The 22,834-nt window shown below is 35.9% G+C and overlaps 1 protein-coding gene across 1 annotated transcript in view; it reads left to right on the top strand.

Moving 5' to 3' along the window:
• ca (RCC1 and BTB domain containing protein claret) overlaps nt 1-22,834 on the top strand; it is a 43,570-nt gene that overhangs the window by 15,399 nt on the left and 5,337 nt on the right. The window contains exons 21-31 of the mRNA XM_022058260.2: nt 291-1,223; nt 3,111-3,239; nt 5,357-5,476; nt 6,502-6,663; nt 7,333-7,509; nt 7,834-8,010; nt 9,150-9,302; nt 9,896-12,364; nt 12,979-13,210; nt 13,743-13,945; nt 14,453-14,723. Of these exons, the coding sequence (XP_021913952.2) occupies nt 291-1,223; nt 3,111-3,239; nt 5,357-5,476; nt 6,502-6,663; nt 7,333-7,509; nt 7,834-8,010; nt 9,150-9,302; nt 9,896-12,364; nt 12,979-13,210; nt 13,743-13,945; nt 14,453-14,722 (5,025 nt within the window). The 3' untranslated portion in view covers nt 14,723. The remainder of the gene's footprint in view (nt 1-290; nt 1,224-3,110; nt 3,240-5,356; nt 5,477-6,501; nt 6,664-7,332; nt 7,510-7,833; nt 8,011-9,149; nt 9,303-9,895; nt 12,365-12,978; nt 13,211-13,742; nt 13,946-14,452; nt 14,724-22,834) is intronic.

The following is a 22,834-nucleotide window of genomic DNA, read 5'->3' as shown; positions in this document are numbered from 1 at the left end:
GTTAACGCATTGTGCCTTCCTGTTTATTTGAATGTTCCTAATTTTGACGACAATAGTTCACAGTAAAATAATCTAAATTTATAAAGTAACATTAAACGTGGATGATAGAGAACAAGAACTAAAAGTGACTTTGACTCTTGAATTACCATTCATATTTTAATTTTTAATAAATTTTGCAATTCAAATTGTATTTTAAGTTCAATTTTATTTCACAAGGTATATGCATTATATTGAATTTTGCGTTGTAATTTGTTCAACTACCATACTTACAATTGTTCCTTTACTTGCAGCTTGCTGTAAGTAGTACCAACAAACTATATATGTGGGGGGCTTCTCCCCAAGTCCTGCGACTTCAAGCACAGGCCCAGAAGAAAGCAAAGCTTCAGCAGCAGCACTTACCATCTGGCACAACTACATCCATTGTTACCCCATCATCCCCTTCAAGGCCTGCAACTGCACATGTACATTCTACATCGGGAATTAATTCAGAAATTCCTGGTCTGCTATTAGAATCCCCAGATTTACCCACCGCGGCTAAACCTGAATATATCGATAAGGATCGTCGTCATAACCTCAAGCCAGCGTCGAGTTCTTGTGATTCTGAGTTGCCTTCAGTGGACGTATCTTGTTCTTTAAGTTCAAATGTCGTCAAGACCCAGGAAATTTCAGCTGAATCTAATGTAAATACAAAAGATTCCCTATCTAGTCATTCAGAACTTTCATCTCCTATACTAAATAATACAGACTCTTTAAATAATACCTCTTCTATGTCTGATTTTGCCATGAAGTCGTCTCAGTGCCATAACCTTTTATCAGAGAATGTTAGAACATTAGAAGTAAGTAATAACGAACATGTAAATATTCAGAAACAGTCTAGTCAGAGTAATCGTGATTTTCCAGTAGAAGACGGTGAAAGGATAGGTGAAGTACAGGCGACACACAGTGAGAAGAATGTGCAACAATCGCGGTCAAGTTTTCTTTGTGTAAACGAGAAGCAAGAAGAATTTCGGTCATCAAATGAGTCTGATAAAACTTCATCCATGCAGCCATCTACTTTTTTAAGTCAAGATTCCCCTGGAAGCGATGCGCGTCCCGTCTTGTCATTAGCGTCTTCGGATATTGAACATCATGGAAGTCCTAATGTAGATGCTTCACCTAAAAATTTGCAGTTCCGATGTAGTTCATTTACGTCGACGAGAAAGGATCAGAACTTAGATCTGAAGGTATGTTTTGTTTGCACTATTATAAAATTGATCATTTTCAGTCTGATATTACTACCGTAACTTCCTAAAACGTTACAAAATCCTGATTACGAATGTCTGGAAGGACTGTATGAGTTGATTGTGATGGTAGTTGCAGTAGTTCATATAAGTATTTTCTTCCCAAGGTTTAGTACAAAATATGTTTCTTCCGTATTCATAGTTTAGAGCAGTGGCCCCCAACCTTTTTGTGCCTACGGGCACATTTGAGAGTTTATGAGATCGTGGTGGGCACCAACCAATTAACAAAGCCAAATTTTCTTTTCTCTGGACAAATAAGATATGGACACCAAATAATACGCAAAACAACACGACGTTTAACGATACGAGAAACCATGCAATCAAAAATACGTAGTTTTAAAGTACAATTATTATTACTCAAGTGGGAAGTTAGTGTGATGTTTGGCGCTGCATTTCATCGGCCAGTTTTTCAAATTTTGGAGTGTAGGATGATGTTGCTGCTCGCGAACAATCGTCTAGATGGGCGTCAGCAAGTCGAGATCTGCGCTTTGATTTTATAATGTTTGTGGTTGAACGGCCTTCATTATTCAGTATAACGCGGGCACCCAAAAAAAGCCTTGGCGGGCACCGCGTTGGGGACCACTGGTATAGATTTTTGTTTTCCTGGTAGATGAAAGCAAAGATCTTTGAAATACATGATAAACTAGAGCTAGGATTTTTTTTTTGAATCTCAGATAATTATGTGTTGTAGAATTTGAAGTTTTCACGGCAATCAGTTTGAAGATGGTGGTCTTCTAGGTTGTTGCGCCATGTAGTCTGGTGTAGTCCGGTCTGTCGATACACGGCGCAACGACCAAGAAGACAGTTATCTTTTAATTGTGTGTTGTTTCTCTGGAGTACGTGTTTTAATTGTGTTTATTGTATTGAGATTGTGCTTGTTACATGTTATTAAAACAAAAATTAAACCAAGCATTATTTCTGGTCGTGCAGAAATGGATATGGCAGACGACTCTTGTTTGTATGTGCGTAAATTTTGTATTCCAATTTTAAGGTGAAGAACAAAGATTGATGGTGTTTCATATAGGGTGTTGAGGGACATATTTGGACCTAGGAGACAGAAAGTAACTGGAGGGTAACTTTTGTAATGAGAAGTTTCATAATTTGTAATCTTCTGCAGATATTAGCATGATCAAATAAAAGAAGATGAGATGTGTATGGTATGTGGTACACATTTGGATGATGAGAAATTTATACAAAATTGTAGTCAGAAAATATGAAAGGAGGAGACCTAGGCATAGATGGGAGAGTTATATGAAAATGGATCTTAGAGAAATTAATGATGATATGAACTTGGGATTTTTTTGACGTGTGATAGGGTGGGCTCTTGTATACGCAGCAAGGAATCGTTGGGTGTCATAAAAGGCGGGGAATGGCTTGACTTCTTAAGTGTATTCTCAAGAAGGACTCTTCTCCATAGAGTTAATGTGTCCATAATTTAAATCAGACAAGAAAATAATTATGTTGCCTTACATTAACAATTAACTATCACAATAAACAGTAGAAAGTTTTTGGTTACACTATAAGTATCAATCTGTTATTAACCATTTTCTGTAAAGTAGATTCTTGACTAAATATTTTCTATTATAAAGGAAATAATTTTTCTGTAAATTTTGTGTCCATCACAACAGATGTAAGTAGATGGAGACTATACATGGACGTTTTTATTCAAAATTTCAGCTTGTTTTGGACTAAATACTTGTTGTGTTACATTGAGTTTGTGCATTGCATTGTGTTGGGAGCTAACCTTAATTTTTATTAGAGTAGCTATGTCTGAATGGAGTAGTTTTACGTGTTTAACAGTCTTTTTCTGTAAACTGTCTTACTACGAAGGTGAAGCCAACATACCCACCACTTACAACCACCACAGCCGATGGTTACTCAATTACAGCATTAATTGTTAGTCCCTCTATGGAGTTCAAAGGTTTAACAGCTGGGCCATCTCTTCTTGATAGAAAATTTGTAAGTGACCTGTAATAAATTCCACTGTACATTTGGAAAATGTTTTACTTTAAATTTTGGGTTCATATATGAGTACGTTTGCCAGTGTTACGTAGCGTATGTGGCTGGGCAAGCGTTCTCACTCTTCAGGTCCACGACAGTAACTAAAGAAAAACAAAAGGCAAAGTCCGTAAAAAGTAATTATGTTCGGTGAAACAAGGTAGTCGTAACAGATCTCTCGTTTTGTAACCCACAGATATTAATTGACGCCACTTATAATAAAATTAACAAAAGGAAATATTACAAATAAGAACACAAGAAGATGAGTTTCAGGACAGGGCATTTGCACCAATTCCACACCAGTATGAGGCTGTAAAGATTGAACTTAATACAAAATTTTATAGATCTATGTAGAACTAATAATGTTCTGGCCCTTTTGGTTACATATCCTGACCACAGATTTGGATTCTGGAATTTCTACATTATACTAGTTGTGATTTTGGACCTGTATTGTGCTCTGAAAATCTGAATTATAGTTACTTTTTTTAAGATATTTAACTAAATATTGCACGATGTGTTTGCTAACTGAGTCGCAGTCCTTCATTTTATCGTTACTGTGCTTGTACTGTTGCGTACATTTTTAAAATTGGTAAAACACGATGGGTTGATGCATGGAGAACTAGCATGATCTTCAGACCTTCCAATGCATGAGACCAAATATTAAGTAACTTCTGGTTTAACAGTGACTGTAATATAGGGAGAATACTTTGCGGCTACAACGGAACATGGCCTTTCTGCTGTGCGCAAACAGTGCATTGATTACTGCAGATTATATTTATCAGTCAGAACAGCCGGTCTCCGGGCCAGGGTATGAACCCGGAACCTCCCAAGTACGAAGCAGGAGTGCTAACCACGAATTGTGAGTCAGCATTGATGAGAAGAGAAAATGTAACTCTGCTAGGAAGTCAAAGGAAATTCAGAAGAAAGTTTACCATTGTTTAAATTTCCAACAGAAATACTATTAATAGTTATGTCAGTTAAATGACAGTACCTGGCATGTTAATAGACAGAGAAAGTAAAATGTCGGTGAAAAGGGATTGTGAGTTACACTATAAAGTTATAGAAAATTAACTGGTATCTTCGGTTACTGGGGATATTTAAAAAGTAAAATCTATCAGGCCAATCCACACATGGAAGAACAAAGAAAACTGATTTATCCTAAATTGCCCCATATATACAGAGAACTAAAATGTCAGCCAGAATGTGCAGGGAGTGTATCTGAGCCAATGGAGAATATTCTTTTAATCTTCTGTAATGTATGTAAGTAAAATTCACTCTGCAATATTGCTGCAATCTGACTATCGCCACAGCTGGCCATTTGCAAAAGGCATCAACCAATGCAGTGTTTATGCAGAGCAGGAAAAGTGTGTCGTGGTGTTGCTGCCAAATATCCCTCCTTTTAGTATACAATAGAAATTAGAGAAATAATAACTACATTGTAGTGTATGTAGGTATTACATGTACATTTTGGTAATGAATTAAAAATAGATCATAAATTTCTTGCATGAATGTTATCCTTTATATTCTTTGATACTCCCCTTTGTAAGCAATGAAATTAAAAGGTTACATATGAAAATTCAGAAATTTATAATTATTATAACTAAAAAAACTTATTGAACGCCAGAAGGTAAAATTGATATCCCATATGGTATTTGAATTCTCACATAAAATTTACAAGTTCCGTGTCTGAAACTTTTGAATTGTGTTTAATAATTTTCTGTTTATTTATTTCTTTATAGATGGAAGTATAATATTAAAATGTATATTGGAGAAATATGTATGTTGGGAAGTTGTTGCTTAGGTTAGGTTAGGACAAGATCCAGCATCATATGTAGGGTCATTTATTTTACTGTAGCCAACCAGTTTTTACCTCCTACAAGTTTCCTCTGATTAGGTTAGGTTCCCTCATAGGATAGTAGCCAATCACAGGCAATTCATCTTCCCCCATTTGCCATCAGAAGGTGACAGCACTGGAGGCCAAAAGAGATTCTTTTTATTATAACCTCTCTTTTATAATACTACATAAAATTTTGGATTGTTGTTTATTTTTTAATTAACCAGTTCTGTGACATCTTTAGGTTTCTTCTGATACAAAGTCAAACGCTCGGTCAACTAAGTCAGAGCTTATTGATGATGGACAATTACATCTTACACCTCAGCCTGTGGACACATCACTGGTGGTTGGTCGTATTGTTCAGGTAACTGACAAAAACTCATTACTGACAAAAATAAACTTGTAACATCGAAGATTAATCTAATATGCATATGTAATTGTGAACATTAAGAGTTTGGTAGAGAATAGTACGAGGTTCGTCCACAAAGTAAGTTTCCCTGGGGCCGTTTACAGAAACAAAACACAATTTCATGGAAATATTTATTGCAACAGATACAGCAAGTGTCCAGCTATTTTTCAACATATTCGCCACCGGAATTGAGACATTTGTCATACCGTGGGACCAACTTTTGAATACCTGTGTCGTAGAAGTCTGCCGCCTGGGATTGGAACCACTGTGTGACAACCATCTCCGCCTCTCTGTCATTCTCAAAACGCTGACGCTGACCAGACAGGAATTTCTTGAGGTGTAGGAAAAGATGGAAATCACTGGGAGCGAGGTCCGGGCTGTAGGGTGAATGATTAAACACCTCCCAGCTGAACTCCTGCAGGAGACTTGCTGTCCGTCGAGCCGTGTGCGGCCTAGCGTTATCACTGACCGCACTTCACAGTCGGCGGGAGCTGGAATAAGAATCTCCATCTTCAACAGCTGCAACGATGCTACTGTGAGAACGCGGGAGGTGCCGTTAGTGCATGCGCCATGCTACGTCATTGCTCTATCACGTACGCACAGTCGCTTCGCGCAATATAAGGTTTTCTAGCTGTGGGACGAGTGGGAAACTTACTTTGTGGACGCGCCTCGTATTATCATGTCATTTCATGTAGTGCTGATGCCAATTATGAATTGGGGTGAGGTTCTGTCTCGGTGGAACGGTATTGACAGGAAAACCAAAGAACTATGAGAAAAACTTGTCCAAGTGCCAATTTGGATACCGCAGATGGTTTATTTCATAGAATCAAGTCAAATAAAAAAATTTCTCTGTTTTTTTGTTCCGCATCTGTGATGTGTTTAATGATGTTTGATATTTTGTATTTATAAATAGTATTTTGAATACATATACATAATTACATCTAGGAATAATAATAACTTTGTAATGTTGTGATTGTCAGGTGTCTTGTGGATGTCACCATTCAGCCCTTTTAACAAGGGATGGCGATCTCTATGTGTGGGGACGAAATCTAGACGGTCAACTTGGCAATGGAACACGGAAAGAAATTCCCATACCAACCCCATTAACATTTCCAGCTGCATCTGCTACTCCAAGTACAAAGGTCAGTTGAAATATGGCAGTTATTGGTAGATTTACAAGACTAATGCTATTATGACTTAGAACTTATTCCAAGAAATGAAAGTCACTAGTTGTAAAACCACGAAATGCATATTATGTGACGCTAACTGTAAATTATGGAAATTATGATATAAGAAAGCTCATTATCCCTTGAAGATTTCTGTCGTCTGGGTTGTTGCACTGTGTAGTCCGGTAGATATTTACCACCTGCTCCCATTGGCTGGGGGCAGGCTACTCCATTCACTGTCCGGTTCCTATAAATCTATCCCCCTCCACCCAATTGGCACATTCATCGCCCTGATGACGGTAAACAACTACCAGACTACACAGAGCAACAACCCAGAAGACAGAAATCTTCTTACTCACCGCTATGAAAACCTCAAATCATACATTACCTCTTATTTTATATAGAATAAAACTTCAGATACCTTCAGTTGTTTTTTTAACTTGGTAGTGTCTAATTCAACATTCGTTTAAGCCATTGGGATAAAATAAATTGACTTCCGGGTTAATATTTACTTGCTTCTAAGCAAAATATCATATGTGCATAAATAAAATCTCTGCGTTTGATCCATGTTCTTATAAAAAGTAGAAATTTTCCTGTGACTCTTAGATAAAGAATGTACAACATTTAAATAATTTTGTTTTGTAGAATTCATCACCTTCTCAATCCTCTGCAATGCCAAAATCATCGTCTCCTTCCGGAGTTGTTAGCGGGGGAGAAAAACTAAGACTACAACATATATCCTGTGGATGCGAGTTCACAGTTGCGCAAGAGATTGCATCTGCAGGAAAAGTTTGGGCATGGGGTAATAATTCTCTAGCCCAGGTATGTTTAGATTTAAAATTAACCTCAAGAATATAAGAATTCAAGAATCATATTATGTCATTAGAAAGAACTGTATTCACTGATTAATAAGTTTAAAGTTAACTCAGCTCTCATGTATGCATATAGTATAGTTCTTAAGTTTCATCATGTAAAGAAACCCTTCCTTGAAAATCAGAATGTGTGATCCCATAAAACAAATGAGCAGCAGTATGCAAGAGGTTCATAAACCAGAGCTATGAGACCAGCGAACTAGACAATGCCACTAGACCGTGAAGTGTACAATTATGTTTTTCTTCTTTTTTATTTCATTATGATGTTTATCAGCTTGGTCGAGTACCTGTCGAAGACTCCAAAAGTCTGGAAGGGAAACTTGTGATGCTGAAGACAACGAAACGTGTTATAAAACTTCCTCATGGAAGTCAGAAATCATGTGATGTTCCAAAAGCAGTGCCTGGTCTCCCAAATTGCACCATTTCCTTCAAATATGATAACCTGTCAGGAGTAAGTACGTTCTGTAATCATATCGCTAATTTCATTAAAATAATAAAGGTATTTAATTTTATTAAATTCCTGAAATTTGTGGTGGTTGCTACGATGCATGTTTTATTTGAACACTTTACTTTGTAATAAAAGAAAGCCAGAAGATTTTAATTGGCAAATGTATCCCATGCGATGAATTTCTCATTTTTTTTTACGGTAACGTCATCCTTGTCAAAACACTTAGCTCTTCATTGTGGCTTTTGATATTAGCATCACCATCATTCATTTAATAAGTTATTTTGTGTGGGATAATATTAAAATAGGTCATAGAAAGTAGGATTTGGGGATATGGATTGGATTCATCTGGCCCAGGATACGGTTTTGTGGTGGGCTGTTGTGAACACAGTAATGGATGGGTTTCGTAAAAGGCAGAAATTCATGACTAGCAGCGTGTGCTATTAGCTTCTCAAGAAGGTCTGTACTCCATGGAGTTAATTATGTATTGTTTCTGGATGACTTTAGGGATCTGAGAAGTGTCATCTTACAGTTGTATAAAGTATGAGACTGAACAGAAACTGAGTCTCAGGCAGGTCAGTAAAATTTTGTGTTGTGTTATTCATTCCGAGATTACAGTGGCTGCGTGTTCTGAGGCGTGGGCCTTGTGCCGCTTGGTCGCTGGGACCGTGGGTTCGAATCCCACTCAAGCCATGGATGTTTGACTACGTCTTTCTGTGTTGTGTTGTGCTGTGTACAGGTAGAGGCCTCGCGACAGGCCGATCCCTCGTCCAAGGAGTCCTACCGGCTGTCAATAGATCGAGCCAACGAAAAAGTTGGGACCCGCAGTGCTCAGGCACTTGAAGAACGGGTCATCTAAGTATCCAAGTTATTCATACATGTGTCTGGAGATTGATATTCAAGTTAGAGATCAGGCAGTGCAACTACATGTCAGTCGTCATCGTTGTTGTTTTGGGTTGTATACCGTGACGCCCTGAAGATGGAGACAGTATATTTCTTCAAAACTGGTATCTGCCTATGAGTCCACGTGGCGTTACAACCCAGAAGAACAACATCAACATCTTGACTGCTGTGAGGACCTCAGATCTTTCATATTTGTTGATATGATTTAGTGAATATTAACCTTTTGACTTTTCTTGTTTTAGATTGGTGGTTATTGTGTGTATTTAACTCAGTCTTCTACAGAGCTTTGTCCACCTTTGTGTAGTATAGAAGATCCTTGTTATGGTTTACGCACATTGCATTACACTTTGCAACATTTCCATGGTCATTATGATTCTACGTACCTTCTAAATAAGGTAAGTTCATATTCTTAATTATTTTAATTGTTCATTTTTTGAAAATGGTGTTTAAACCAGGGGTTGTCAACCTGCCTGTATGCTTCGTACAGCTTTGCGTGCATTTTTGTGATACTGCTTCAAATCCAACTGTGTCACTTAATGTCATCAGTATTTGGCGGTATTGTTTACCTTGAGAAGCTGCTCGGCTTAATGAGGAATGTCTAATCGAGAACTAGGAAGTGCTGATCAACCAAGAAAATTTTATTGTATATTTATATTACTTATGTTTGATTACCTTCACATGTAGTTGGTTTTGTAAGAAAAAAATAACATTAAATTGTGGGTACTTGTGGGTTATCGGGACACATCGCTTTAAAAATAGGTTAGGTTAGGTTAGTTGAGTTGTCATTTATTGAAATAAAATATAATAACTTTCAAGTATATGTCATTTATCCACACACATTAACCTAACCTAACCTATTTTTAAAGCGATGCGTCCCGATAACCCACAAGTACCAAAGTGTGTTATTATTATATGCAGTACACTTTATCTTAATTTTAATTTATTGTTTGCATATCGTATAACTGTTAATTGATATTTTTCCTTTCAGTGCCTTGCATTGGAAAACTATCAAGGAGCTGCAAAGTTGGCAGCATTGGATAGACATTACCACCTTGCTTTATCCTATCAGTTGAAAGCATTAACATTGGCTACTCTTGAATTTGGCTTTGATCCAGAAAAACATCATGAAAATCCGTGTACAAACTTCAGCAGAGAAACAGATGAAAAACACTTGAATTCCAAGAAGACAGAAAGTTTGAGTGAGACAGCAAACAGAGGGTTGTCTCCAGACCATTCAGAAGAAGATAAAATAAGAAATACAAATTTCCCACAGAATTCAAATATGGTTAATGAAGCTGAAAACAGAAATCCAACTTCCTTAATAGTAAAGCGTTTAAAAGCTCGTGTTACAAATGTGAATTCGAGCTGTATACATGTCGAGAATGGTTCAGGTAACAGTAAAACTGAGGTTACTGAAAGTATTGTAACGGATAGTAACTTGGTTAACAAAGTCGTTGTCAGTACTGAAGCTTACGTTAATATGAACAGCAGCGTTGAAGATACAGCTCAGTGCGATGACAAGGAGGATACCACTTTGAATGAAATAAAAAGGGACTGTTCAGTTTCAGACACTACTAATCATGAAGATAATATAATTAACATTGAAGATAAGTCAAATTTGATTACACCTCAAAATAGGAACTACAAAACAGAAATAGTTACAGAATCTGACACTGAAAACAAAAATTGGAGGAATTCCAAACTTGATTTGTTGTATGAGTCAGAGGATATATCAGAAACAAACCAAGTCACAGAAGACACTGATACTATTAAAAAAAAGTCTATAGTGGGATTTTCAGGTGAGATTTGTGTCCAGTTAAATGAAGATTTAAAATCAGATTCAAAATTGCCTTTGATACGGTCAAGTACAGACAAAACAAAACCTGAAACTGAAATAGAAGAAAGTGTGAAACTTGACGATTCAAATGAGGAAGTAGACTTTATGGTAAATCCATCTGATGACTTAAGAAGTAAAACCCAAGTGTTCCCAATAGAAGAAGAGGGTGAGACAAGTAGTTCCATTTCTACCCCTGAAAGTTTAATTTCAACAAATGTTAATGACAGTGAAATGCACGCGTTTGCCGTTCAGGGAGGAACGGAACAGATGTCAGAGGGTCATCATTTAACAAGTCCAGACTCCGGCACGTCATTAGTAAGCAAAGAGCGATGTCCTATGAGCTCTAAATTCTTTATTTCCGAAGTATATGAACAGAGTTCACACGATGCAGATGTAAACTTAATTTGCACAGATGAAAACAGAGATTTTGAAAATCCAGTTGCCGCGTGTACTGATGTTGACAAAGAAAAGAACTTTGAACAACAAAATGAAGATCCTGATAAATGTGAAACAGAACTAATTGGTGATTTACCTCCGTTGTTAAATAGTGACAAATCGATGGGAGATTCTGAATCATTCAGTGTAATTCAACAGAAAAATGTACTTATGGAATCAGAATTGAATTCAAGATTTCTTAATGATGTAGGAGAACCCCAGAGCAGTTTTGACACATCTACTCTGTCAGTAGAGAGTAACATATCTGGAGTAAAAGAGGAAGTTGGCGTAAAAACTGAAGATGAGATGAAACACAAGACTGATAATGGCACACATGAATTCCAAAACAACGGCATACGTGATCAAAAAAGTACGTCAGAATGTAAATCTTCTAAAAATTTAAATGAAACAATTGGAAAAATAGACAATTTAAAACAAGAACTTACATCTAGCAATCCGAATACAATTTTTTTTAACAGTGAGACTTGCAGTAAGGTTGTGGAATCGGACTGTACTAAATATGAGCATACGGCGGACCTGAGTTTAAAATCACTGAACTTTAAGGAGGAAACGGGTGACTCTGTTACGGAAGAAAAGTTGACTGCTCGCATTAAACAACCATCTGTAAATTTAAGCACTTGCTTGGATTCATCGTCATTATCAAGTACCAAAAATCAAGTTGTTATAGTGCCAGATGTGGTCATTGAAACTTTTGTGGAGCCGGCAGTGGGAGAATTAGAGAGAAACTGCAGAGACATTGAGAATAGTACAAAACAGTTATGTTCTGATACAGTAGATTTGGAAAACTATGAGAACGAATTGAAACTTTCATCTGGTGACAAGGATTCTCTCATAACAGATGTGGCACCAGAAAATGGAGTTTCCGGTAAATCAAAAAAGGTAGTCAGAGTTAAAGTTTTTGATAACGCATTCTCCGAAAATATTAAATCTGCTCAGACTGACTTGATATCTCAGAGTGAACCGAGTGAGAATGGACCATCAAAAATAAATTGTGGAAACGGCACGCAGCAAGTAAAAAGTACAGATGAGAACGGTGCAACGAAGGAAGTAACTGGGAACACTGCATGCGTGGACTTGGTAGGTCAGGCCGCGTCTGTTGTCGAGTATTACGTCTCTATGATGGAAGAAGACAGCCATGCTATGATGAGCAGACTGCTGGAGCAGGTACGTTCAGCATAAACCACCTGGCAATTATATATATTTGTATGTACGAGTGTCATTCAGAAATGATTGGGACTCACCTTGATTCATCATTGTTAGGGAGTCAGCAGCTACATGGTGGCTCACGTCATCAGAAAATGCAGCGGCAGTGCTAAGGCAAAAGGGCACAGAAGTGTTGGTATTGCACGACCCATCAAACAACAGAGACGGTTTTCTTAGCATTGTCTGTGAATCAGTACGTACTGTCGCAAAGACTGGCTTGCTGTATGCACCAGGATGTTGCCGGAGTGATGGCAGTAGTGCGTTGACGTTAGTTGGAATATATTCAGTATGATGAAGTGTGATTCTGCGACTGTCGTCATCTCTCGGTCTGTATTCTTGGCGAGTTCTAATGGTTTCTGAGTGACCGTACAAGTTTATCCTGATTCGCACAGTAATTGTATTCGTAGAAAATTCCGTGTGATGCACAAACTATATAATATTTAATTTTTAATTGTCTGAGCATAAGCTACAGAGTTCAGTAAGCACAGTAAGAAAAATTTGGTTGTTGCAAACCTTTTATTATCATTTATGTAAAAACATGACTTTTATAATAATTCTCTTTTTTTTGTGGACAGGGAATTGAGTTTTGGTTGAGCCATTCCTTACCAGTGGATCACCTTGAGAACCTTCTTCTGAAACACATGTCAAAATTCTTCTACCCTCTCGGATTGCTTCTGTTCTGTAAGGATGGTAACACTGGGGAAGAGAAGGTTGAAACCCAGAAACAAGCTGTATCTATGCTGAACCATCTCTCCACTCGCTTTTGTCTTCAGCTATGTTCCAGCCTTCTGAACCACATCAATCAAAGTAAGTCATATTTTGTAATACTAGATGAAAAAGTAGTGTTAGATTCGTTAGCATTGTTCCGTTAACAAATGAACTGCCCAAAGGGTAATCCGATTTTATGAACGAGAGTTTGTGTCTGAATAAAAATGACAAAATATTCCGTCAGGATATCGGGCCTCTGAACTGATAAGAAGACTCATCAATTAGAAGACGCGATGGATAAAAGTTATTCGGAAATATTTGGCCTCACAGATTTAGTTTATTCTCATTTGATGTTATAAATGAAGGATCACAATATATAAATACCTTTCTTGTCTGTCTATTTGAAACTGAAGGGCATCTAAATAATATTTAAGAATTTTAGTCTGTACCTCAAAGAAAACGCCACACTTCACCATCACAAAAATCAACTGGTTTATACTTTAAGGAAATAATCCCTTTTTACACTGAAAATCATACAATACTAATACATACAAAACCCACAGTTACTGATGGTTAAAACAGGTGGTACATATAGTTACCGCTGGGCTTTTAAGCGTTAATTTGTTATTAGGAAAGGCCTATCCAGAATACATCGAAGTTCTTGCACAAGTTACTTCGATGCAAGCAGCACCGTCGTTGAATGGGTGTTGTGTTACGAGCCAAGGACTCTCGCAGTCGCCGGAGCAACTTATGGAAGCCATACTCGAAGGGCTAGGTACAACCAAGGAACTCGGAGGATCCTTGGGACAAACTTACATCAACCTTCAAGAAGAGGTACATGGGAACAAACAATATTTGAATGTAATTTAATGTAAAGTATTTGTTTCATTTCTGTGTTGGATTTATCGGAGAGTGATTTAATGTTTAAATAAATTATCTCATAGAGAAATATTAAAATATAAATTTCACTTCGGTAGATGAAAAAAGGCAGTAAGAATATTTTGAGAGTAATTCATATTCAGAGTTTTTTTTGGACTTTGTCCATTGTCCTATATTCTACAGACAGATCACTATGTTTTGAAAGCTGGATTTATTTCCATCTTCAGGTAACACCTGCTCGAGTCTGCTAAAGAGCGCTAGTCCTAAAGATGGGACTGTTTTCGCTTCTGAAATGTCGTCGTCTGTCTGTAGAATGTAGGAATAATGGACAAATTTCACAAAAACTGTCCAATACTAACTGTAAGTTTCGAAACTACTTTCTTCAAAATCTAGTTTTGTTAATAATAGTTGCGCTGTATTTAAATTTGACCGTGTCTTTAAATAAATACTTTGTACCTTCAGGCATCAGAAACTTGTAAGGATCCCGCGTCTGAAACAACGAAACTAGAGCAACTACTGGCGTTCTCTTGTGGTCATCATTACGGGCAATCAGTATTTTACCAGTCGATTCTTCCGGAGTTGGAACTTGGCTTATTACAGCTGCATCATCCCCTTCCTAACACTGCAAGGGTTCTAAAAGGCTTGTTTGGTTCCAACTCGCCAAATCTTCATCTTGCGTGTCCGCGATGCGTGCTGAGTTATCTGCGGTCTCAGACGACACCACCATTGTAAGGTACCGTAACTTAACTTACAAAGATGTCGTAAGTGAAACGTATTATTAACCTGTGAGTTGCGTACTTATTGTGATGGTAATACGGTATCTTGAACTGACGGAATATTTTTAATGATGCTGGTTGAATGTGATTGTTAATTGTATGCCCATGAAACTTAATTATAGTAGAACTCAGGAGTCCTTATGTGTGATTAAACATTTTGAAAGAGTTTTGAAATATACGTTAAGCAGAAATGCAACTTAGTTATGAATTCTTTAGCAACTGATATATAGGAATACACACATTTTTTAGAAGAAACATTTTTAAGTTAATGATGATTCCACATTCCTGGACTTTGTAGGCGTGGGTCTTCAATTATTTTTACACTGTGATAGTATTTCAAACACTGCAATAAATTTATGACTACTGGGGAAATGAAAATTAACAGATACACTTTATAAAAAAGATGGGTTTTTGGAATTATTAATTTATGGTGTTGATACAGAGGTTTTTGACCTTTTAGCCGCTGGTGACGTAACACGATTCATGCCGTGGTATGTCTTGTAAGTCAGGAATGAACTTTGATTTGATTTCAGGCTTTAATGTGCATGTTTTATTATATTTTGCTTGAAATGCCAGCTAAAACTAGTCATTAAATCTTGACATTTAATAGCATTTATCACATTCTTCTGCCAAAACCCTGTTTCTGGATTGCGAAGTTTAATTCTCTGAAGTTGAAGCTCACCTATATAATATTTAATCATTTAACCCTTACCTCAAAGAGAACAAAACACTTATCCATTTACAAACATCAGTTGGTTAAGGCTATTTAAGGAGATAATCATTTTCTTACTGAGAATCATATGAAACACATGAATAAATTCTGTGGGCAAAATGCAGAATTATTGTTTGTTAAAGCATGTGGTACATATAGTTACCATTGGGTTTTAAGGGATAGCCTTTGTTTTGCTCTGAGACTCAAGAGATAGTGAATGTCTGCCACAAAAATAATGAGACTGTGCCTGTAACTCTTTTTATTTAACAAATTCAGAAAATCAACTACGATCACCTTCAAAATAGTTCCCTTCTGAGTTGACACACTGCTGCCAACGTTCAAAGCAATTCCGCAGGTCATGTTCTGTAAGGCTGTTGAGGATCTCCGCCGTTTTTGCTTTCACATCTTCTACCAACAAAAAATGGGTTCCCTTGAGCACCGACTTCATCTTTGGGAAGAGGTAGAAGTCGCAGGGAGCGAGGTCTGGCGAATAGGGTGGATGGTCAAGCACAGTGATGTTTTCATTAGCTAAAACCTGCTTCACAGACATGGCATCTGACAGAATTTTTGGAACCATTTTTTGCACAAAACTTTGTCATGTTCAAATCTTCCCTTAGAATTCGTTGAACACTTTCCTTGTCCAAATTGACTTTCTCAGCTACTGCTCGAACACTCAACCTTCGGTCTTTTCGAATCACATCTCGCACTTTTTCAATGTTGTGATCGGTAACAACTGTGCGTGGACATCCTGGGCGATCATCATTTTTCACGCATTTTCTGCCTTCCGAAAATCATTTGTGCCATTCAAAAACGCGTGCACGAGACATGCAATCTTCACCGTAAGCCTCAGTCAATAATTGAAAAGTTTCCGTCGCCGATTTCTTCAGTTTAACAAGAAACTTGACGTTAACTCGTTCACTTTTGCAGTCAGACATTTTCCGGCTGAGGGTAAAAACACGTCTGTACAAAAACACTCGTCCTCTGCTACTGAGTGAAGCAAACAAGTTGAAACATGTGTCACTGGTAGATGACAGATCAAGGTCAAATATGATCTGCATATTTCGCCCTCACCATAATTGTTTGCCTACTTACAGCATCACTCTCGTTATTTTTGTGGCAGACCTCGTATTGTTATGGATCGTGGGATACTGAGGATTGGATTTATTCTTACGGACAAATGATATCCATGAAAGTCCTATGTTAGTAGTTGAATCCAAGCTCATGATGAGTCTGCAAGCTACTATATTACAAAACAAGAACTGTCATTTTTCTAAGATTCTTAAAAGTCGTTTTGCTTAATTGGCCTTTTATCGGGATGTGACTAGTATTTATTTTTAACTTCTCTGCAGTTATTAGCATCTCTGCTGCATATTTTGAAGATTCCACTTTATATTAATGGCATAGAGATTGACTATCCTGGCTGCAGTATCTCGTGGTTTTCCTCAAACACCTCACATAAAATAAAATAGGCTGTGATGATCACTTTTCACATCCTTCACATCTTATAATTTGATGATATAAAATTTGCGCAGTTGATAAAGTGATATTAAATAAAGCAATAATGAAGTATTTGTTAAAGATAAATTATCACTCTGTGCGTTTAGACCGTGTAATTGGAGTCGGAATAATCTGTATTAAATTGATTGATTCTCTGATGATTAGTGATTTTACTTAACGTCTGTGATATACTTCTTTTTAGCTATTGATGTAGTGGCTTATTTTATGAATCCATCTTCTGTCACATATCTGTTCGTGTCGTTGTATGTTCTAACTTTTTCGCCACATGTAAATCTGTATCAGACAGTCTCAAATGAAAATTAATTTCCAAACTTAATTATGCTTCACACATATAATGTCATTTTGCTGCTCTTAATAATTTGGGGTCTTTTTTGGGTTTAATAAAAATGTCAGAAACCTTGTTTCAGATCTAATATAATTACATTTATAAGTACATAGAAAATCAGTCGAGTTCCTTAAGTTTCTCTGATTGAAGTATGACGTTTATAATAAAAACTTAAGAAAAATTAATCATTTATAATAGATTAGGGCATTTCTGAGAATTATGTCCTTTGTTCCAAGAAGTACTTTTCTTAAAACGGAATACTTTTGGACCACATAACCATCAAGTTCAGTCTTCAGTGTCTACTTAACACCACATCTGTTCATCTAAACATTGCGTTGGGTTTCATGATTCGTTACATCTGTTAACACTTTGCAGCCAAAGGTTATCTAAATAATATTTAAGAATTCAGCCCATACCGAAAAGTGAAAACACGTCATTGTTACAAAGATCAACTGGTTAACGCTGTTTAAGGGGTTAATCATATTCGGAGTTTTGTTTCTGTGTGTGTACTTCCGTATCAGTTACGAAAAAGACTCGCGTAGCATTTCATGCACTTTATTTTATGACTGTTGGCTGGTATCAAGTATTTTATCATATAAATATTAAAATAAAGAGCACGGAATAAACGTGAGATATGATAAATATATGAAGTCATGAAAATTTGTCTAACTTATATGCCAATTATTCTATGATTTTAGTGTTCTAATAATTATATTTTAATATAAACATAATGTTGAGAGGATCCCTTGTCCAGGAACTAAATTATAACTAAAATATTTCCTCTGAACACTCATTTTTTGATATTCTTTTCACTAGTAAGTAACATTCAAACCAAATGATCTTTTGAAACATGATTATAATTTAAAAAGTAATGTTCTCAAGTAATTTCAGGGCCACTCTTGTCATTTGGCAAAATACAGGAGAATGTAAAATGGGAAAAGTTTTTGCAAGCCCTGTATTTGTAATCCCTAGTATTAGGATTTTTTACCTAAGAAGAGCCATTATTTTGCCACACTCTTTACATTATCAGTAGTAAAAATTTATGAAGATGTTTCCATATTGACGGACCGTGGCTGTGGATATTAAAAACTAAGAAGTTTAGTCTGTGGACAAGTGGTTTTTCAGGTATCGGTCATAAACTTATGTGGCGGCACAAAAGAAATTCTCTCCGAACTTGCTTTCTGATTAAATTATCAAAGGAGTTTTATTACTCGTCTCTACCTGGTCCTGTGAACGTGTATAGCAAAACCAAATTTTGTAGCACATACATAAATCCTGGTCTATCTGTAGAATTACTGTCCTTAATCTTCATAGCTTTAAATCAAAGAAATGTAATGGGGCATGATTTTTTTAGTTTGTATTTTCTTCTGATGCCCACGAAGGTCAAAAATGAACCGTCGGGCCCCTTTAAATGTTTCTAACCAATATTTGTACAAATTGTGATATTACATTTTTTATACCCTAGTCACTGTAAAGGTCTCATGGTCTTTGCTGCCAATTTTAATAGTACAGAATTGTAAATAGAATTTTTGGCAGTTACTGTGGCATGTGTAAAGATACTGTGGAAAGTAGAAATATTAATTTCAATATATTTTATTTCTGTAGTGTGCAAAGTTTCCAAATTCTCGTGTTTCATAATCCTGATTCCAAAATTATGAGGTTAGGCATTGCCATTTCTAATTTTAATAGTATGAAACAATGTACATCTACCCATGAAGTCTTCATGGGCGATCAGCCGTGTCAGGTGGCCATAAAAAAACCAACGATTTGAGAGCCGTCTCAGTCTTTATCATCAGGAATCAGTGAATGTCCACCAAAGTATTGTATGGGTCGTAGAAATGTACGTTTTCACAAACTCGTCACAGATTTATTTGAAATGTCATCTGTTAGTAGGATTTATAGTGTCTCATAGACAGGCAATAAATACAAAAGAGACTAGATATATCACCAAATTATATTTGTACATTTTATCATTTCCCTTTTATATCTTTATAAAGTTAATATTAATTTAAAATATCTTGAGCTAAGGGGATGGATGGTTCTGTATCAATTTGTACACTGATATTTTTAGTAAAAATATAGGAATTAATTATTATCTTAATAAAAATATAAATTTATCTAGAGTTGAACTTGAAGCAACGACTTTTCCAAATTGCCTATTGCATAATTGCATACAGTGGTTTAGACATAGGCCTGTTTCTGTTAGGGATAGTCCAGTTTACCAAAATATTAATAGAATGGTGGGCTTTTGCTGTGAAGTATTACATATTTTAATCTTAAATGGACTATATGTCCTGTTCTAAAATCTTAATTGATATTTTTACTGTCAATATAACTTATAATTAGTGTTGTAAGAGAAAAGGATTTTCAAACATGAACGTTTAAATTGTGTTTATGAAATTTATATTGTTTAAAAATTATACTTTTAAACCATTAGTGAATACTATTTGTGTAAATAAATGAGCTTTGTGTTGTTTAGACTAGGATGTCGCTTCTGGTGTTTCGAAGTTTCTTTAGTTGGTAACTCCTAACTTAGTAGGGTTCTTTGTTCTCATGGCACTGAGTATCAAGATGGCTGTCTTTTGGTTTGTAGTACTGTGTAGTCTGATAGACGTTTACCAACATTTCAGAGGTCCTTGCTGCCTCCACAGTCAGGGTGATGGCATTGATATTGGATACAGCAAATACCTCTGAAATGTTGGTAAACTTTTATAAGGCTACACGGTGCTACAACCCATAAGACCTCCATCTTTGAACTCCTAACCTATTTTCAGTAAATTTTTCTGAAGTATAAATTCCCAGTTCTTTATCTTTGGGTATGATATAATGTATTTCCTGTTCAAACAATAACAAAATTAATGTAAACACGAATCTAAAATGTACTTATTTGTCATGGAAATGCTGTTATACTTAAATGAAACTCCATTTTACCCATAAACTGTATCAGAGTTGGAAAGCTTTTGGAATTTGAAGATGACTTTTAGGTGCTTCTGGCTTCTCTGCATTTATGTCAACACTTACATATCAACACCACCTTTCAACCACATTATGAGCATTAATTAACATTTAAAATGGTTCATTTCCAATATAATCAATGTTCCTTCTATAAAATCACTGAAATAATAGTTACAATAGTTATTTTCATATGTAGGTATTATATTTATTGGTCTTATTGTATTATTGTGAGGTTATGGTGCGTTGTTAGTCTGGTGTCTTAATGTAGTGCACCAACACCTCAAAATTATACACTGACACTAATAACGAGATACATATGAAAGTTTATCAGTAGCAGCAATGCAAAGTATGCGTTATTCAAGTTTTCTCTTATTCTGTTTGCTCTGTATTTCATTATTACACATTATCCGCTCGTGTCAAACATCTTAGCTCTGTAATCACCCACGTGGCTTCTGAATATAAAAACAAAGTAGTAATACTGGGTATGACTCAGAGCCACTTCATTCTACTTCATATCCTTAGGACATACTTCCCGAGATCGGTATTAATATTAATCTTCCATTTTATCCGTCTTCCAAGTGGTCATCATCTGAGAGATATTTCCCCGTTGGGTTTTCATGTTCAGTCCGTCTTAAATCGTGAAGGTCTCCTTCCGACTTCATCTCTTACATCGAAAAAATCTTATGTAACACTTTATTCTTGAGCAACCTCAGACTTTTTCTCTTCTCTCGGGAGTGAAAGACCAGGATTGACAGCCATACAGAACAGTGGGTAAAATTATAGTTTTATGGTTGGTAGAAGATTCTGAGCTGAATGATAGTTGAACATTTTAAAATGCAGTCTTATTTAAATTGTGTAATTTTAATGTGATACTCTAATTCCTTTGTACTTGAATGTAATCACATTTACAAGGGATTTGTTAGTATGAATTATTGTTACGTTTTTTGTCATATATTCCAGTGATGAGACATGAACATAACCTCACATTTTTTTGTAGCTTCCAATTGGATATATGTGTTGTTCTTTGTGATGGTGTCTACATTCTCATCCATCAGAGTAATACAATCTGAAACTTGACAGTTATGACACAGTATTTCGTGTCTCTTTATATATAGAGAGTTATGTTTATTCTTTAATATTGATACCAACATATTTAAGTGAATTACAGCTTGCAAGTTGTTTATGTTTTTATATTAGCATAGTATATAGCTTTTGACCATTATTTTGATTATTTTATTCCGAATATAATTTAGATTCTCGTAATAATTATTATTCTTTATTTTATGTATAGGCAGTATAGTCTGTGAAAAAAAATCTGAGTTAAAATGCATGACAATATTTATTGCTCTTATATTATTTTGTTAAGTAATTATTCAGATATGGAGCCTACAGTTGTACAGTTAAAAGTCATTTACGTATTTTGTGCTGGATTGTTTGTATAATGCTGATCTTGCCAGGAATGTTAATATTCGTAGTTTGCAATTTTTACTGTGCTAGACTTACGTGACAGTCATAGTGTGGTCAATTAATTTCAAATTTTTATTAATTAATTTGGTTTCACTGCTATTACTTGTCATTGAAAATTACATAATTTGATTAACTTTAATGCCATTCACTCTAGCCATTTACAAGTCGTAAGTTTTTGCTTTGACAAATAATTTAGTTATTTTTTTTTTTAATCTCTGCTCTAAAATAAATAAATTAAATTTTTCTGTGTAATCTTGTTAATGTGAAATGTGTGCAAGCTAGGTGATATCTATAGTAATTTCAAATAGATCACAACCTCCTTCCTCATTTGTTTCTATTCAGCGTTTATTGTCATGTTTCTGCGTTTGTTGGTGTTACATAACCTAACACTGTTTTCAATAACGTATATTGTTGGTTGCCTTTTATACACTCTCGTGTAATTTACATATATACCTCATATACTGTACATGCAAGTTATCTCGGTAGCCAGATCAGGGAGGATGGTGGTTGGAATGTAAGAAGGTTTCTGTACGAGTCTGGTAGGAAACATTTGCTCTTCTGAGATCCTAGACGACTTACTCGTAGTCTCGCGTGTGAAGACGCACATCAACATTGGCCAATGCCAATACAAGAAGGTTTAACAAAGTAATTTACATCGAGTTTGGAGAGGGAGGTCATTAATAATGGCGTACTGTACCGATGTTTTCTTAACGGGTAGTAGAATTCGTGCGTATGCAGCCAGACCGGAAGTAGCGACTAGGAACGTAACTCACGAGATAACTTGCATGTATAGTGTTTTTCCCTTAATGTAATACAGGGGGCCCCCATATTAATGCTATTTATTTAAGTGGCTTTGTCAGAGTGTAAGCCATTTATAACAATTACGGTTATTGTACGACTGGAATTAGCACATATAACGAGTTATATAACCCCTTTTGAGACTGAAGAATTATAAATAATAAAATTTGTTTCTTGAGGTGGGTGTAGTCATACTGTTTACGATATTATTCATACGTTATGCCGTATTAAATATGGAAGCTGCTAAAACTATGTTTACTGTTTAGAAGATAGTGTTAAGCTGTATTTAATTA

The sequence above is a fragment of the Zootermopsis nevadensis genome, unplaced genomic scaffold (genome assembly GCF_977971745.1).
Source record: "Zootermopsis nevadensis isolate Lab colony 2312 unplaced genomic scaffold, Znev_1.0 Znev_ptg000031l, whole genome shotgun sequence".
NCBI classification, from domain to species: domain Eukaryota; kingdom Metazoa; phylum Arthropoda; class Insecta; order Blattodea; family Termopsidae; genus Zootermopsis; species Zootermopsis nevadensis.
Note: the sequence above shows the minus strand (reverse complement) of the source record. Positions and strands in the feature narration are given on the sequence as shown.